A 19156-nucleotide genomic window follows, 5' to 3' on the forward strand; every position below is an offset into this window, starting at 1 on the left:
TCTAGTATAGTCTCGAGGATGCTATTGCTATTGTTGACTTTAATCAAGAAGATACTGCTGTAAGAGATTCCGAGGGGAAGGTTAGTTTTTATTATTGCTTTAAAAACGTCTAAAAACATATTTAAACTTTTTAACCAATAATTCAATTTATAATAAGGTTTAATTTGCTCCTCACAGGAATAAGGTATAGCCAACAAGCGAAATGAATTTTAAATAATTTTCGGGGAGCACATAAAAAGGTTGTCAATTCTACTATGTGTTGTCCCTCAACGACAGCTGATATCACATATAGGTTTCGTGATTTGTTTTTTGTATAAGCTGTGCTCTTAATCTTTCGGGATTTAAATAAATTTAAAGATCAATGTCTTATTCTTCAAGATCCTTTAAAATTCTTTAGATTGAGTTGGTTGATGCCGAGGAGTTGGAAGAAATCATTGCCTGCGAAAGTTTGGTGGCTGTCATTTTTGGTAAGCATAGGCTTAGCAGTTTGTTTTGTCCATTTTTAGCTTTTGTTTAAAATATTCCTAGTAAGTTCTAATATTTTTCTTGATCCTATTACTAAAGAGTAGCTGCGCTACTAAATAAAATTTGGTGCTTGTGCTTCCTTGCGGCAAAATAATGATGGCTTTTAATATTTGTTTAAATTTTGAGCCAAGAGGTTATATAAATTGTAAAATGGAAAAAAAATTTAACTACATCTGCAATCATTTAAAGTTAGAAATATCAATTTAATAATTAGATATGCCATTGCCTAAATCAAAATATTACAAATTACACAATATTATCTATTAGAAGAAAATATTATCTAAAAACATTCAATTGAAACATTGTTACTAACAAAATTTACTAACAATAAACTAACACTTACAGTTTAAATAAGAATTATTATGCGTCTTTCTAAAAATAAATAAAAGCAGACCTTGCTATACCTTACATTATTGTTTTATAACTAAATGGTCGACAATATAACAAAGCAAAAAGTGGTCAAAGCTGACGTCTTATTTTGTCTACAATAAAGCATAATTACAGGGCAATCGTTACCATTAACGCTATTCTGATCATGACCTAATGACCTTAATTTTATGTCGTGGTAGCAAGATCACTTTCGATGTCGATTTTCTGGCATTGAAACTAAACTTAAAGTGGTTGAGATTATTTTTAGACACGAAGGACAATAACAAAAATGAGGTTGAGACAATCCACCGCCTGATTCAAGAATTTCAAGTCAGGTAAGTTTATTTTTCTTGCGATTTCCCTTAAAGTGCCTTGTTGAGCACAAAAACCCTCTTTCCTATATGTTAATAAATTTTAAATAAGCCGGAGTTAGACAGTTTTTCTTTTGAAAAATTATTTTAGGACAGGTTAGTTTAGGTTCTATTGGGAAGGCTTCACAAAGGTCTTGGAATAGTTTTAGGCTATTTTATAGGTTTAAACCGTGGGATAGTTTAGGCTATTTTCACCTCTTTCTCTATCACTACGAATACAAAGCCCTTAGATGCTAGGGGCGCAGCTTTCAGTTAATCAAAAAGAACTAACGTTTATGTTTTTAGGGTGGTGTTGACCAAAGAGTTTCGCCTGCTGGCAAGATATAAGATCACAAGCCTACCTGGATTGGTACTGTTCAGAAATAAGAAAAAGGTTCAATATACAGGTACAATTACTTACAGAATAGCTGCGCTTAGAATTTCATATTTTACTCTAGCAGCTAAGGCCTAAGGGGAAAGCGAGCAATGGCATAATACAGATACACAAATTCAAGAAAATGAAGAACAGATGCTCAGTGGTGATATGAAATTTGACACAAATTTCAGCAACATTTATTTACGATAGACCGACTGAAAACTTGTTTTATGAAGCAGTTATGCATTTTAAGTGAGCGAATTATTTTATTTCGTATTTTATTTTCAACTTTACATTTTTTATTATTTGAAGGAAACAGATCTAAGGAAGATATTATCAAATGGCTGGTGGCAAATAAGTGAGTCATTTTAATTTTGATAGACTGCGGTTATGTACATCGAAAGGTAATAGTTTCATGAAATGACAATAACAAAAGGCTAATTAGCCAAAAATTATCTATAATATGATTCGATATATTTGTTTCATTATGGCTAAGAACCAGATATAATCTAGCGGATTAGTACCCATAGTAATATTTTACTCGGAACTTGCCCTCAAAGTGCCTATGGGGCACCTTAAGGCACCTACCTCACCCCACAAATAAAACTTAACCTGACTTTAAGTAAAACACAAAAAAAAACAATTTACTACCGCTGCCCCTTATTGCAATTTATAAAAACTAGCAGCTACGCCTCTAGCAGCTAGGGCTCTATAAAAGTGATATGGTAGGGCAGATAATAGCCTAAAACCATACTCAGATTTATCTATTAAAATATAATAGCCTAAAACCATCTCAGGACCTACAAGAAGCTTTTCTGTAAAGAAGAACCATATCGGTTCAGCGGTTAGCGAGATACTACGCTACAGACAAAAAAATGTGGCTACGTTATATAATAGGATTATAGGGGGTTCTGTGCTCGGCTATTCACTTTCAGGGAAAGCACCTTTTTCTCCGAATAATTTGAACACATGAAAAGCTTTTGAATTAATCTGTGATTTTAATGGATATAGAAAACGTGGATATTGTTAGAGATTCTGGCATAGCGTGAAATGTTTCTCCCAGCTGACTAATATAACGATAACCCACCCCCATCCCTCACCTTTTGACTTGACCACATCCCATTACCTGACCATGTAGGAACGTATTGACCAATATATAATGACTAAATTAGCAACCTAATAGACATAAAAAATTTCCCTATCAATATATCCACATATTCTATATCCATTGTAATTTTAGAAAAATTCCCGAGGAAGTAAAAGAGACAGTTGAGAATATTCAAGACACAGTTGAAACTGAAACATTGTCATCAATTCTCAAGACTTTGGATGACGTCTTTGTGTATTTCTGTAAGTTTTTAAAAGCGAATCCTTTCTATTATTGAGGTCTGTACGTCCGTCCGTGAGTAACGGGTAGCTCTTATCGTTAATTTTGGCATGCTAGAATTGTGCTATCGATTTTAAACAGTTGAAACTGACTCAAAACCTTGGAAGACGTCTTTGTCTAATTCTATCGAATTCAAACTTTGTTTGATGACTCCTAAAGCAGTTAAAACTAAAATGTTATCATCAATTCTTAAGACTTTGGATGACGTCTTTGTGTATTTCTGTAAGTTTTTTTTAAGCGAAGCTTTTCTATTATTATGGTCTGTACGCCCATCCGTACGTGACTCAAAGCTCGTTTGATTGAATTAATCATGTTCGAATTCAAACTTTGCATGGTGATTCCTATGACAGTTAAAATAGAAACATAATCAATTCTTAAGACATTGATAACATATTTTGCGGAATTTATTGCTTGATAGGCATTTTTAGGGAAATCACCGACACACTGCCAGACAAAGATACATCCTGTGACTTTAGAATATAGAATATATTGTCTAAATTCTATATTCTAATGACGTCTTTTGTTTAATTCTGTAAGGTTTTAAATTCAGTTTCAATCAACTTATCCATCAATCTAGTAATCTTTCATTCATTGAAACTTTCAAGTAAGCATTCAAAATTTTATATAGGACACTCTTTAAGTTTAACATTTTAAGATTTAGTCTTAGTTTTCATTTTAAATATTGAATAAAAGAGCTACATATGAATAACAATTTTTTGAAGTAATTTAGTTTTTTTTTAAATAATGATATAACAAGTAAACTAAAAATTATTAAATGTGGTCATAACAAAGTAAAGAAAGAGAGAGAATATACAAAAACTCAAAGAAAATCACAAAATATTAAGTATAAAAGGTTAATGTCTTTTGTAGAAGGACCGACAGTCTCACAGACAAAACAATAGACTAGTATAGACTAGATGCGCATATTTTATGTCACTAAAGATTTCAGGAGTCTATCTTCAAAAGTAGCTGAGAAAATCATATTTTACCCATAGCATTACTGTATTACTGAGAGACTTACGGGCATTAAAAGTAAATTATAGAGTAGCTACGCTTGTAAAAATTGATCTTATCATATGGATATTAATTACATTTCTTAAATGTCAAACATTTTTCTATGCTTCACTTCATTTCAAAATTTGTAATATGAAATTATATCATTTGCTTTTAAATTCAGATTTAATGAAGTGTTGCGTTAATTTTGTTAGGTAAGGGGTGGGTTTTTGATCGATTAGGTAGAAACGCCATTGTGTATTTAAAGCCTTTTGAAAATAGGCATTTAGACTTTACCTATTTCATCATATTTATTATGCTTTGTCGTCATTGTTATATTCCTAAGAACCTCTAAAACAGTGGTCTTTATATAATCTTTTTTTTTATAAAATTTAGCTTATCTTTTTAATTTGTGTAAAAATAAATAAGGTAAAAGGTAAATGGATGTGTATTTTTGATACTTTCCAGGGATCTTAGGGATAATACAACGGAAGATTGGACAAATCTAGATCTGAGTCAACCAATGAAAATTTAATTGGGTACCAGTGTAGTCACAATCCATTATCCCATCGTCCCTGGGTAGTTTCTAATTATAAGAGTCTCTAATTGACTATTTGAATTTTGCGTATCTCGCCTGTTTTTTAAGCAGCCTTTCAAAATTCGTTTGGATAAATGAAAGTAATTTCGAGTCATCCATTATGTCTCAGTGTTGAAGTAGTATGGTGTCTTTTAGTGTATTGCTGTTTTACTTTAGGCAGTAACTTTTTTCATTTTTTCAAACTTTGGTACTCATTTGTACCGTAAAGATACATTTTTTCATTTCAAAAGGCGGATATTGTGAGATATCCACTAATTTTATATCCATTATAAAGGCATAAGCTATAATGCAATCTGAGCTTGTTTGTTATTTAGATGACCAGGACACTGCTCCTCTAGATGATCAGATTATGGAATACATTCATAGAAGGTAAACCATTAAAACTTAAAAGCATAAATCTTATGGAATAAGATAACTGAAGATAAACTAATTTCAAAATTATACTAAACAAAACCAACTAATTGAAATTAAATAAAAGTTTTTAGACAACGATTAAGATATCGTGGTTATATAACTTTTTGTATCAGTGTAGTTTTCAGTCCAATGTCCCCTTCTTCCCTGCTTAAAAGCTTTTCCAGAGAGGGAGGGGATTTTGGACTGTAAATTACACTGAATACACTCTTCAATCAATAAATATAATCTACAGATGACTTAGGATAACTGTGAATTTGGATTCTTTAACGTAGAAGTACACAATATTACCTTTGAACAAACGGTAAACTCTCCTCCCCCTTTTATATTTCAATTTATTTTTAAAGGGGAGGGATTGGTATCAGTGCTCAAAAATTTAACAAGGTACTTTTTGTGAAACTAACCAATTATTCTTTTTTGTTAGAAAAGCCAATTTTTACCGCGCAGAGGTTGATGAATGTGAGCCAGAAATAGCTTCCTACGCTCCGGGAGCCTTGGTTTTCTTCTCACAACATCAAGCTTATATTTATGAAGGTAAGGGGTGAATAGCTCTGGGATGTAGTGTGAATAGCTCCAGGAGGTAGTGTGAATAGTTCTAGGGGGTAGGGTGAATAGCTATGGGAGGTAGAGTAAAAAGTTCTGGAAGCTAGGGTAAAAATCTCCGGGCGGTAGGGTGAATAACTCCAGGAGATATGGTGAATAGCAATGGGAGGTCGGGTGACTAGCAACGGGAAATAGAGTGAAAGCTCCGGGACATATGGTCAATGGCTCCGGAAGGTAGGGTGAAAAGCTCTTTTAGGTAGGATTCTGAAGTAAGTAGGGTAATTAGCTCTTGGAGGTAGAGCGAAAAGCTCCAGGAGGGAGGTTAAAAAACTTCAGAAGAAAGACTGAATAGCTCCAGATGGTAGTTTGAATTATGTACTCCAGGAGGTAGGGTAAACAGCTTCGGGGGTAGGGTTAATAACTCAGAGAGGTAAGGTGAATAGCTCCAGGAGCCTTGGTATACTTCTCACAACATGAAGCTTATATTTATTAAGGGATGGGGGGTATGTAGTTTTCGGTTATTTTAATTTTGATTCTGGCTAAGCAAGGTGGGTACTGATTGTTCATATTATAGGTGAGCTTACAGAACAAGAACTAAGGTTATGGATATCAAAGATGCTCAACAAAAATCCCCAGAATAGATGGATTGTCCAGGTATTAGCAGGGAGGGAGGGGACATTGAGCTAATAATTACAATAGCTCCTAAAGTTTTATTATAACTTTTTCTTATTTGCTCAAAGTTATTCGCTTATTGGCTCAATTTTGATTTGTTGGTTTATTCAGCTGATTGTCTAAACATTTCAACCAATATTTCTAATCTGAACAATTTATGTATCATCATTGGGGACCGGATGTACATCAATTTATCGGCCATATGATTGTCTTATCCCTTTAAATCCTTGCTTATCTATGGGATGGGGTATGAATCTTTAAAAACTCACAATAACAAATAAAAGGGGAAAAGGACAGTTTTTGCTGTTGTAACAATGTATGTACCTTAATCCTTATTTAAAAGTAACAGGATGACTATCTATTTGTAACGAAGAATCTTGCTAACCGCTTATGATTCTCAATCCTATACAATATATATTGTCATCCTAAGCTTTTCATTTTAAAACTAAAACTTGAAAGTGTGAGGGTGGTGGGATTCTTACCCCTTCCCCTGCAAGTGCCTCTAGAGGGCTTCCGGGGCGAAGTTGCTAATGATTTAATGATATAATACAATATATTTATTTTGTTTAGGTTGTGAATGAATACAAGGCCTTCATGATCAACTTCTGCAAGTATACTGCATACAGCGCAATAGCTCTCATTCATACTTGTTTTCTGCTCAAAAATATTTACAATAACAAGGCAGGAGTTTATACAATTAAGAGAAATTCTGCAGCAATTTTTGATAGCCAACGAAAAATATGTTCATAAACAGGTTATTTTCAGGGGGATCGCAAAAGTTAATTTAACACCTCTCTAAGTTGTTTTAGCAGTGTATATGAGGAAGGTGTAGATGGGCGTTAGGGGTGAAGCAACCTTCATTATTTTTGTCGGTGTGTGTGGTAGTTACTTATTTTTTTGTTATAGATTTTTAATTGTATGAAAAACTGTAGGCCGCCTTTTCTCTGTTTAACAGTCCAAGATCATCTGAGGAGAATGTAGCGGCTACAGCTGCTAGCCCTGATCAAATGTAGCCGCTACAATAATCAAAATCAACAATAATAATAAAGGGTTAAATTTCCTGCATCATGCAAAATTTAATTATGAAATAGTTATGATAAGTTAATCAATTTGAGGACCTCGGGATTTGGTCATGTAAGGGTACATATAATGACCGTTTTAAAATTATATTTGAAAAAAAACTTTATGGTCTTAGGGTGATTTTTTTGCTTAGAGGTAAAAGAAACACTTAACCCATTATTTTTTAAACAAATGGAAAATATGTGAAACCGAAATTGGGATTATTATTTCGGCACATATATTTTGATTTTTTTAGAGGTCAGGTTTCTAGATTGTAGCGTGAACCAATCTTGAGGTCCTTTCCTTTTCTTTCGCTAAAAAAATTTGACTTTTTATGGAAACTATAGGTTTGTTTTTTTGTTACCCTTTACCTTCAGATTTATATTTATATTCATTAATAGACTTAGTTTTAAATATACTCTTAATTAAATTTAAATACATATTGTACTCAAATTCGAGACTTTTTTTGTAAAAAAAATATTTTTGATTTTTATTTATAAAATCTTTATGAGATTTATATTGTATATTGAAATGAAATATAATCTAGCTTTGCTTATGTTTTTTCTCCTCTAAAAATCTATACCATTTTTTGTTGTTTACTTTTGGTAACTATAGGTTTCACGAAAGAAAAAAAAACATCTATTCAGGTAAATAAATTTTTTTAAATAATTATTCTAACACGACTAATTTTATCGTACTAACATCATGTCTTAAAAATGTTTCAAAATACAAATTTTCTACAAATTCTAAAATTTGCCCTTGCTAATAACTCTTAGCTTTTAGCTTCTTATAGAATAATAAATTCATCCATAAGTAGCATAATTATAACAAAACAAAAATTAATAAAAATAAAACAGTAGTTAACATAGGATGGGAGGGGACTTGGGCTGTTTATTACACTAGTCTCCAAATTTATATAATAATTTCCTTATTTTGGGACTTATATTGAATTATGATTGATTGGTTCATTAAGTTAACTATCAAAACGTTTCAATAGCTAGATATAAGGTAGCTGCATTACTGGAAGCATTTTTTAAAAAAATGTAATGATTCCTGTTTTAGATGACCAATCAGATATCTGGAATCACAATGCTCTGAAGAAAGTGACAGATTTCTTTCGAGTCAACCAGACAGACGTTCCAGTTTACTTAACCTATGAGGAGAGACCAGTCGGGTAAGTTAAAGTACGTCCAAAGGGGAGGGGGGGGGGGGGAGGGAATATAACCCACCCAAAGGATATCTCAAAAATATAAGCAGAGGGTGTCATAGGCACTAAGAGATATAAGTTTTCCGGAATTTTAATGTAGGGAGTAGATTTGAAATCTGCATCAAATTTTAAGGATTTTTTATAAAATTCGTTTTTTGTAAAATTCTTTATCTAAAAGCGGAAATACATTTTAAGTTAATTAATTTTGACCAATAGGATAGGTGGATTTTAAACTACCTGCGCTCTAATTGGTTGAATGATGTACGACATCCAATCAGAGCGCAGATTTTTTAAATCCACCAATCACGGATGCCAAAATTAATTAACTTAATTTGTATTTCCGCTTTTAGATAAAGAATTATACAAAAAACGAATTTTATAAAAAATCCTTAAAATTTGATGCAGATTACAAATCTACTCCCTACATTACAATTCCGGAAAACTTATATCTCTTAATAGGCACCCCTAAAAAACTTTTGGGGGAATATTATTCACTCCTTCAATTGATATTGCAATTTTGGATTTAGTCCTTTTCGTGGCAACGCCTCTCAATAGGCGATTCGTCGTGTTTTCGCAGTTGCTTTTGAGAGGTTATTTTAGTTTAGGTTAGGTTAAGTTAGATTAGGTGATTGCCCCGCAGGGTTAGGCAATTAGCCTCGGAGGGTTAGAGCCCCCGCAGAAACTAAAAATATAAGAAAATCTAAAGTTAAAATACGACGAAACGCCCCTTAAGAGGCGTCGCCACGAAAGGGATTATACCCGTAATTTAGTACTAGCATTTTATTAATTTAGTATTTATGAAATTTCGTCAGCAGGGGGTTAATACTACAATAATTAAATTTTATCTAATTACTTCTAAATTATTTCACTAGAGGTTTATAAAATAAAATCATACTCATTTAACATTTTGTTTTTAAATACTTTTTCTTTTTGAAAAGACAAATCATATAAATTCCAAAATTAAAAAAAACAAATATGATATGTTAAAGTTGTAGAAAACGAAATATGTCTTAAAAATATTAATGATTAAAATTACACATTTTACAAATATGGTTTAAAACTTATCCTTAATATCATCATTAAAATCGAGGATACAGTACCACGACATTCTTTTGAGGCTTTTAAGTCTATATTCCTTTAAAATAATTACATGCTTTATTCAGTATTCTTATACTAACCCTTAACATATATTTGCTCTTTACCTAGATGACCCTGCCAGGTTTGCTGGCATCCTGTGCCCGCCAGAGGATAGAGATATTCAAAAATTTAAACTCTTAGTTATTTAAAAAGTCACTCAGTTATAGCCCTCTATCTTTCACAAACAGAAAATGAGATAGAAAAAAAACGGAGTGGGGGACGTTGAACGCAAACCCCCTCCCCATTGTTAGGGATATATGTGGTTCTGTCTGTACCAAAGGATCTCTTTAGCCGCTGAACCATTAGTATTCTATTTAACATTGTAGCTTCTAATGAAAAGGCTTGTAAGGGAGGGTATTAACACCCTCCAAAGATGTTTTTCTTTTTCAAATTTAAATTTAATATAGGGGACTCCCCTCCCCCCTATAGGAATCTATGGGTGTTAATTTATCAAATAAAGTAAAGATAAATTTAACAAATGCAAAGATAAAAGTCAACATGAAGTAGAAGCTCGCATTGATCTAAATTAATGTATATGCCCAATGATAATACACAAAATTACCCCTTTTGATGATTACAATTAGTGGTTTAAACGTTAGGACACTCACTTAATGAACTACCAATTAAAATTAATTAAAACTCCCAAAAGTTGTTCAGACAACGAATGAGAAAACGTTATTATAAAACTTTGGGGACAAGTGTAATAAACAGCCCAATTTCTCCTACCTTCCTAAATAGCTCGTAAGTAGCTGAAATTGTATAAATCATATAATTTTTTCAGGAAAGATCTACAGAGTCCTGTGTTAAGTATGATCATCAACGGAAAATTGATTCCTTATAAAGGTAATATTCCATCGAATGGCTTCCAAACCGATCAATATCCGCTGGATTTTAAATGGTTCTAAGCTACACTAAAAACGGCGTCGAAACTGATCTGGATTTAAAACGATTTATTAGCCATACTAAAAATATTGTATCATAATATAGACAATTTTCCACGGATAATAAAATAAAAATCATAGAATCAATAGGTACTCGTTTATATTTTTATTTTTCAATTTGCTGTCAAAAAGGCTGTAAGCTTGCTATTGCTGCATCACTTATTTTTAGGTTCCTTCAATGATGTATCAACCCTGCGGGCTTGGATAAGATATCAGAAACAGTCACTGCAAATGATTTCAACCAGCTTCTTCTCATTACCCTTTGCTTGGGCATCTGAGGTATAATCTTTATTTAAAAGTAACAGGACACCTGTGTGTGTGTGTGTATGTGTGTGTTTCTGTGTGTGTGTGTTGTCTGCATACTTTATTTAAGTACAATAGCATAAGGTGCCTCTAGAATCAGGGATCTAGATAAGACAATGGCCGATAAATTGATCCCACACGACGATACACAAAAAAATTCACTGTAGTTTAGACTAAAAATTTGTGGATAAAACGTTTGATCATTTAACTTAATTAACCAACCAATTAAAATTCACTAAAGTCCCTAAAGTTGTTGATAAATAAGCCAATGAATAAGCAAACGTTATTAAAAACTTTGGGGACTGGTGTAATAAACAGCCAATTGTCCCCTCTCTCTCTATGCTATAGAATACACTATAAGAGCAAGTAAATATATATTAATTCTTTCTTGAAAATCCTCCAATTCAAAATTGTTCAATTTATAAGATTTATTCATTTTATTGTAGATCACTGTGAACGATGAGGACATAAAAATGTGGAATAATGTTTTTGTTTTCTTCTGTAAGTGTTTTTTAGTTTTAGAAAGAAAACGCATGAAATATATTTTTTGGGGGAGAGGGTGCATTTTTTGCAATTTATCTTGGGAAAGTTATGGTTCCTTCCTTCAAAATACATAGTTATGAACCTTTTCATGACCTATGGGAAGGTTCAAGTTAACGGTTGAGGGGTACAGACAGAGAGACAGATGTTAATTAAGGATACTATAAAATTATAGGTTGGTTTCAACTAATGATTTTAATTTACAGAAGGAGAAATTGTTTCTTATAATTAGGGATGCCTTGTCTATCATTTTAATGTCCATAGTCTTATATTATTCTATTAAGATTCTTGGTGTTTAGCCTTCTCTTAGTTTATTGGAATTTAGCAATAGATAAAAAAGCTCATAATTTTTTTCGTAATTTTAATGGATGGAGAGTAGCAGCATACGTTGAGACAAACCTCGTTATAGAGAAGCTTCACTACAAAAAAACTCAACTGATGATTGATGATTTATTCTAGATGATCAAGTTGATAAGATAACAGAAAAGATTCAAAACAATCTGAAGAATATTGAAACTGAATTGAAAGAAGCTCATCTCAGCTTTCTAAGGTAATCAAATTAATGCCCCAACCCCTGTGCCCGAAAAGGCAATTTCAGTAAAATTTTCAGATGAATATATCTTCCCCCTAGTTTTATTTAATTACGTGCATCTTTATCTTCAGAAGATCTTGATCATTAAGGAGATAAACGTAGTGTACATTTATATAAAAATTATTGTCTATTCGATGCTTTCCCACAAGTGGCCGGTTGAGCACTGAAACACTCCCATTTTTAAAGAATAATTATAAATTATTTCTGATCTTTTAGAAACTAAGATTAAGATAATAACCTGAACTAAAGCAATAAACAAATGTTGATTCATTTTTTAGCGAAAAATTAATTATATAATCAAATGCTTTGCTGATGTTAAGTTGACTATAAATAATAATCTCTAGAGAATTAAATTGATTTCAACTTTCTGCCAGCCAAAAAAAACACATATTCTGAAATACTGTATTATAACATTGATAACATTTCCAATATCCTTTGGTATGCTTTATATTTTGAAAAAAAATGTATATTGTGTAAATAATGATGATTTTATTTATATAATTTAGTATCAGTATTCAAAATTTGAAAAATAAGAAAATAACAAATGTACCATCCTTGGCATTTTTCAAAAATGGAACGGAAAAATATTATGAAGGTGAGTTTTTAGTTGTTATCGCACTGCAAAAGAAAAATATGGTCTTTTAACCCCTTTTAGTGGACAATTAATAATCCTTTTCCTAGGGGGAGGGGAGTATATCTTGGAAACTGTAGTATATATCACGATGAAAAAGTAATACATTTGTATGGGCATTAGTGAGATTTGGTTATTATAGATTATCGTTGTCCTTATTGGACTTGTACTAAAGATTTTCAAAATTAAGCAATTAACAAAATATGCTTCTTCGCATTTTGACACGGGAAAGCGTAGGAAGAATCTGACCACAAAATCTTCCTTTATTAAAACTTTCCTTAATAAATTGGACGGATTATTGTATCTAATGGACGATCAAAAATTATAAATCTATTATAAAACTATTATGCATTTTAGGAAATCTGTTGAACGAAGATGAGATCAAAGAGTTTATTGACAAAGAATATATTGAAACTAAAGGCATGCTGGAAGAAACTAGGTAAAAAAATCAAGAGTAATTTTTCCCATAAGTAGCGCAGCAATAATAGTAAATAAAAATTAAAAAAATATTGATACAATTAGCATGCTAAAAAAATAAGGTAATAAACAAGGAAAATTATGTCCATAGACAACAAGGCAACAATTAATAGTTTAAAGACTAAAATTTTATTGAAACTCAAAACAAAAAATAATATACCTATTCAATGTTTTTTACACCTTCAACTCATATTTTTTTTGAAAGTTTTTCAAAATAAGTATAGACATATTTTTTTCTTAGACTGGGAAATTGCATGAATTGTTTGAGCCTTGAGGAATAATGATTTAAATTTATTTAAGGTATCAAGACATACAAGCTATGATCAACAAAGGAGATATCGTTCTTGTTTATGCATGTAAGAATTATAGGTGATTTCCCTCAAAGTTCCTAATGAGCACCGTAAACCCCTCTTTTTTAGAAATAAACAGAAAATAAAGGATACAGAGGTGAATTCTTGAAAAACTTTTGGATGCTGCGCAAAATGGTACAAAAAAATTGACGTCATATGATAAAATAACCAATGAGAGGCGAGTATATATTTTACCATTGGTCAATTACAATGTATATTGGCCTCTCATTGGATAACCTTATAGTATGACGTCATTTTTTTTGCACCATCAACTTTTGCCTTACTAAAATCAGTTTGCCCCACTAAAATCAGTTAGGCTCGCTAAAAATTGAGAGGGGATAATATTGCCTCACTGAAATTTAAGTGGGGCAAACTGATTTTAGTGAGGTAAAAGTTTTTTTTTTCAAATTCACCTAAGGTTATTTTTTTTAAATCTCTGCGGGGTTTAACCACAAATTGCCTAAGCCTACAGTGCTCCTACCCTGCGGGGCCTACCAGTATCCAATATAACCTAAGCAAACCTCCTTCTCTATATTTTCAAATAAAAAGGGGAGGGGATGGTTCTTTGCTTGACTAGTCAATTTGAGGGAAACTGCCAAATTTTATAATTATTCGTTGCGCAGCTACATTATAACTAATATCTAGTACGTCTGTCTATCCGTAAATCTGACACTAATAGTTTAACATCAAAAACTTTTTGTACAGAGAGATATATTGACAATACATTCCAAAAAAATCACTTCATTGTTCATTGAAATAAATCTGCAAACAATTATGTTAGATTAAGTTATTATATAAGATTTAGTTAGGCAGTTAATGAGATATTTAATGTTTTAAAAGGTGATAAATTTTTTTAGAAAAAATCAACGAAACCAAAAAGCTGAATGATATATTTTTTAGACGCCCCCAACGAAGAAGATTGTATTGAAGCTCTGAAACAACTTGAACAAATTAAGGAAAAGATTATTTCAATCCCTTTTTAACAAAGGAAGAGGGGTGGTCTAATTAGCCCTCCTCCCCCCCCCGGCCCTCTAATATGAAGTTTTATGTGTGTAAATTTAATTTTTACCAACTTTTCCACTTTAAAAATGGCTCAAAATTGTGTAACACACTGAATTTCAGTTTTAATTTAGGATATAACTTTTAAGAAAATTACATGTTACTAATAAATAACCCGAGACGACTTTTATATCATATAAAGTCGACATGAAAAATAATCTTTTTGAAACAAGGATGAAACGGATGCCATCGGGATAAAGTTTGTCAAGACAGAGGATAAAACATTTAAGAAAAAATTTGGTATAGAGGAGCTACCCACCATTGTTTACTTTGAGGAGAAACAACCCAGCATTTATGACGGTAGCATTTTTTCAGGGATTAAGGGGACATTGGACTGATTATGGTAGGATTTTTTCAGGGATTGAGAGGACATTGGACTGATTATGGTAGGATTTTTCAGGGATTGAGGGGACATTAGACTGATTATAATTTTGTTTCTTATTCGTTTGCTTAACAGCTTTGGGGACTTTTAGTGAATTTTGATTGGTTGGTTCATAAAGTTAAATCTACAGAAAGGGTAATTTTGTTTATCTTTAATGGTAATATACATCACTTTATCGGCAATTATCATATCAAATTAGATACCTGATATATTTGAATTATTCCAGGAAGCCCCTATGAAGAGACCGAGCTGCTGACATGGCTATTGTACCAGATGAAGGAGGATACTATTGAGAATGTTAACAGGGACATCCTCAACCAAATGATGGGAAACACTGAGTATCTGGCTGTCTTCTTCTGTAAGTTTTTGTTTGCCCCAACACTACATTTCTATATGAATAGATAATAGTTACCTAAAGATAGACCAATCACAGAGTTAGTTTAAAATGTAAACCTTCAACCAATGAGGAACAAGATTTTTAGCTCTAGAACCAATGAGAAACAAGAGTTTAAATTTAACAACCAATGAGAGGAGATATTTATTTAGATGATGATGGGGAAGAATCCAAGAAGTCTTTGCGCCATCTTGAACTCATTGACAGTCCTGTTACAGAATTTGGCGTCAGGAAAGCATTTGTTTATTAAAGTATAACATGAATAGGTTTTAAAATTATTGTTTTATTCTGTTATTGAAGTTAATAAAGTAAATTGCCCTAAGGAGGGCAAAATATGTAAAGAAACTATTATAAGAATCACCAAATTAAAATAGATTTATGCTACTACAAATAATTAAATTTTTTTGCCTTTACCTTACATTTTTTTCTTTTCGATTAGAAGCATAAACTTACCAAAAATTGTAGTTTTTTGTTTGCTTTTAATATGTGTAAAGGATTATACTAATAAAAAAATTATCAAACAAATACTTTTCAACAGATTAGTAAAAGTAAACGATAATCTGATGTCGAAAAAATATGGTCATCGTTCCCCACCTGGCTTGGGATACTTCAGAAAGAAGGATTATGTCAAGTATGATGGTATGTATCATCTATAATTAAAAGTAGCTTGATTTCTGTCCGTCCGTCCTTCTGTCTGTTTATCTGTCCGTCCCGTAAGATCTCGGTAACCACTGAACCGATTGGATTCTACTCTTCAGGATATTTAAGAAAGAAGGATTATGTCAAGTCATATCATATACTTATATACAAGTAACAGGATGTCTATGTGTGTGAGTGTGTCTGTCTGTTTTGAAGGATATCGCTAACCGATGGGCCGATATGTTTCTTCTTATACATGAAGTTTCTTATATGTCCTGGGAAGGTTTAGAACTATTTTGTCGAAGGGAACCATATCTGAAAAAATAACCCGTAGAAAAATAGAGCCTTACCAAAAGTTTTATTTGTACTTTTTCTATTTACTAAAATTGAAAAAAGAAGGAGGTCACTTACACCTCCTTCTCTAAAGTGTTCCTAGAGCCCTCAAGGGGCGTAGCCGCTAGCTCAGTATAAAGTGGCTTTAAAAGCTTTCTAGGAGTGGTCTTATCAATTTATTGAATTCTTTGACATAATAACGTGAATATTCACAAAAAAACAAGACATCTTTATTTCATAGTCTAAAAGAAAATCTTATTTCTTGGTTCTATGTTCATAGATACAAAAAGTCCAGAGTTATATAGTAGATGTGCAATGACAAAGGCTAATATAGGGTAAATATTTAATTTAGGTGATATGCTAGATGAAGAGGAGGTTCTTGACTGGCTTACTGATCCTAAAATTATGTCTGTCAGTGATGGTATTGAGAATGTAAACAGGTACCCAACATCTTGACTTGGTCACTGTACCCAAACTTATATATATCAGTGATGGTATTGAGAATGTAAACAGGTACCCAACATCTTGACTTGGTCACTGTACCCAAACTTATATCTATCAGTGATGGTATTGAGAATGTAAACAGGTACCCAACATATTTACTTGGTCACTGTACCTAAACTTATATCTGTCAGTGATGGTATTGAGAATGTAAACAGGTACCCAACATCTTGACTTGGTCACTGTACCCAAACTTATATCTATCAGTGATGGTATTGAGAATGTAAACAGGTACCCAACATATTTACTTGGTCACTGTACCTAAACTTATATCTGTCAGTGATGGTATTGAGAATGTAAACAGGTACCCAACATATTTACTTGATCACTGTACCCAAACTTATAGCTGTCAGTAATGGTATTGAGAATGTAAACAGGTACCCAACATCTTGACTTGGTCACTGTACCCAAACTTATATCTGTCAGTGATGGTATTGAGAATGTAAACAGGTACCCAACATCTTGACTTGGTCTCTGTACCTAAATTTATATTTGTCAGTGATGGTATTGAGAATGTAAACAGGTACCCAACATATTGACTTGGTCACTGTACCCAAACTTATATATGACAGTGATGGTATTGAGAATGTAAACAGGTACCCAAGATATTTATTTGGTCACTGTACCCAAACTTATATATGTCAGTATATATGTCATCTTTAAAAAAACCTTAGTAATTGTATGTAGGTTATTACATATTAGAAAACAAAATAATAAAAAATCTTTAATTGAATGTCTTACAGAATTATTAATAGACAAACAAACCATAAATCATAGTTTAGCTTAACTTTCAATATCTTAATTTATTGACTTTTACATTTTAGGAAGATGTTAGACAAAATGTTGACAAGAAATGCGGACCTTGCTGCACTTTTCTGTGAGTATCTTGTAGTTGCGAAGCTTCTCTATAATCACAGTTGTCAGATTTCTGTTTTCTCCATAAAAAGAGTAAAGGATTTCATCCGACTGTCTGTCTGTGTGTAACCAAGAATAGCTTCTCGTAGGTTCAGGGAAGGTTTATAACTATTTTTTGGGACGTTAACAACACACTACCAAGAGATTTCGCCCCTGGAAAAAATTAGCCTCAATTCTTTTTATGTTATTTCATTTTCCTTTTAAACTTAAAAGTGGCAGATCGACTTCTATCTACATCTCTTTTTTAAATGCCCCTAGATGCCTCTAGGAGCGCATCCGCTAATCCTTTTATAATATAAAGTAGTAGGGTGTTTTTTTGTCTGTGGCAAAGGATATAGCTTTACGCTGAAATGATACGGTTCTCCTTTACAATGTAGCTCCTTATAGGTCCTGGGAAGGTTTTAAGCTATTTTAGGGGAGGGTACTACCCCTCGCCCCAAACAACCCCCCCTAATTTTTTTCTATTTCTTTTTGATACTAAAATATAAAGGAGGGGGAGGGTCAAATTCAAGTCTCCATCCCCTCAAGTGTCCCTAGATGCCTCTAGGGGCGTACCCTCTACTTTAGTTATGAAGAAATTGTTTCATTCAGATGTAAATGAGAATGACACTCAGAGCTCTGTGTTCCTAACAAGCCTGGAGGAACTGAACACAGAGGCGGACAAGAACAATATTCCCGTTGTCAAAATTCAGGATCATACAAATTTCAAGATTTTAAATTTTTTACAGACTTTACAAGGTGTTCAAAAAAATGAGCCGCGTGACGTCATAAAAGGAAAAGTTGAGGGGTGAAGTGGGAAAAGAAACCCCTCAAATAGATGGATCTATTGACGTCACAAGGCTCATTTTTTCAGACACTTTGAAGAGTCTAACTTTTTACATTAAAACATATTTTGAAATGTTCAAAACATAGATTAGAATTAAAAAAAAAACAGTTACAAAATTTTTTTGGTTGGAGTGATTTGAGCACTAAAATGAATAGAAAATGGGGAGGGGGAAGTAGTAATTGTCTATACCTAACCCCTGCGGTGCCACCATGCCCGGCCACTTCTTTTTTAAATAAAGGAAGGGATTTCTGTGTTCAACATAGTGCTTTGAGGGAAAGCGTATTTTTTATGATATGAAATTTGAATTTGTATGAAACTTAGGACCCTGCTTTGGCCAAAGAAAAAGGCATTTTCCCCCTTCCAGCTCTTGTTTTCTACAAGTAAGTAAAGTGCTTTTATTGTAATACTATTGGGGGTGATTTCACTATTATAGAAATCCTATTCTTGAGGAGGGAAGTCCAAGGGGGCATCAAATGAAACCTTTACATTTATTTTTAAAATAAATTTTAAAAATCTAGGTGGGGGGGGGGGGAATTGTCTATGCCCTTCTGCTGCTGGGATCTCAAAACCTATGGACCTGACCCTGCGTTTTTATCCTGCAGCCAATCCTAACCTGACAAAAAAATTTAAAACAAACACACACGAA

The 19156-nt window shown here is 32.6% G+C and overlaps 2 protein-coding genes across 3 annotated transcripts in view; both read left to right on the plus strand.

Annotated features, from left to right (window-relative positions):
• LOC145334858 (uncharacterized) overlaps positions 1-19156 on the plus strand; it is a 42294-nt gene that overhangs the window by 3928 nt on the left and 19210 nt on the right. For both annotated transcript variants that reach the window (XM_080180466.1, XM_080180465.1), the window contains exons 6-23: positions 398-467; positions 8346-8457; positions 10409-10470; positions 10738-10847; positions 11318-11372; positions 11871-11961; positions 12510-12598; positions 12992-13073; positions 13412-13467; positions 14362-14414; positions 14691-14820; positions 15129-15260; positions 15449-15524; positions 15832-15935; positions 16621-16708; positions 17594-17646; positions 18276-18374; positions 18830-18890. In XM_080180466.1, the coding sequence (XP_080036592.1) occupies positions 398-467; positions 8346-8457; positions 10409-10470; positions 10738-10847; positions 11318-11372; positions 11871-11961; positions 12510-12598; positions 12992-13073; positions 13412-13467; positions 14362-14414; positions 14691-14820; positions 15129-15260; positions 15449-15524; positions 15832-15935; positions 16621-16708; positions 17594-17646; positions 18276-18374; positions 18830-18890 (1523 nt within the window). The remainder of the gene's footprint in view (positions 1-397; positions 468-8345; positions 8458-10408; positions 10471-10737; positions 10848-11317; positions 11373-11870; positions 11962-12509; positions 12599-12991; positions 13074-13411; positions 13468-14361; positions 14415-14690; positions 14821-15128; positions 15261-15448; positions 15525-15831; positions 15936-16620; positions 16709-17593; positions 17647-18275; positions 18375-18829; positions 18891-19156) is intronic.
• Positions 3181-7834, plus strand: LOC145304345 (uncharacterized). The gene is made up of 6 exons (XM_080146214.1): positions 3181-3229; positions 4913-4967; positions 5434-5543; positions 6127-6206; positions 6795-6905; positions 7157-7834. Exons 1-6 carry the CDS (start codon positions 3181-3183, stop codon positions 7235-7237), a joined length of 486 nt encoding a protein of 161 aa, XP_080002340.1. The 3' UTR covers positions 7238-7834.

This window comes from Acartia tonsa, chromosome 13, assembly GCF_053477335.1.
Source record: "Acartia tonsa isolate MP-2025a chromosome 13, ASM5347733v1, whole genome shotgun sequence".
Taxonomy (NCBI): Eukaryota; Metazoa; Arthropoda; class Copepoda; order Calanoida; family Acartiidae; genus Acartia; species Acartia tonsa.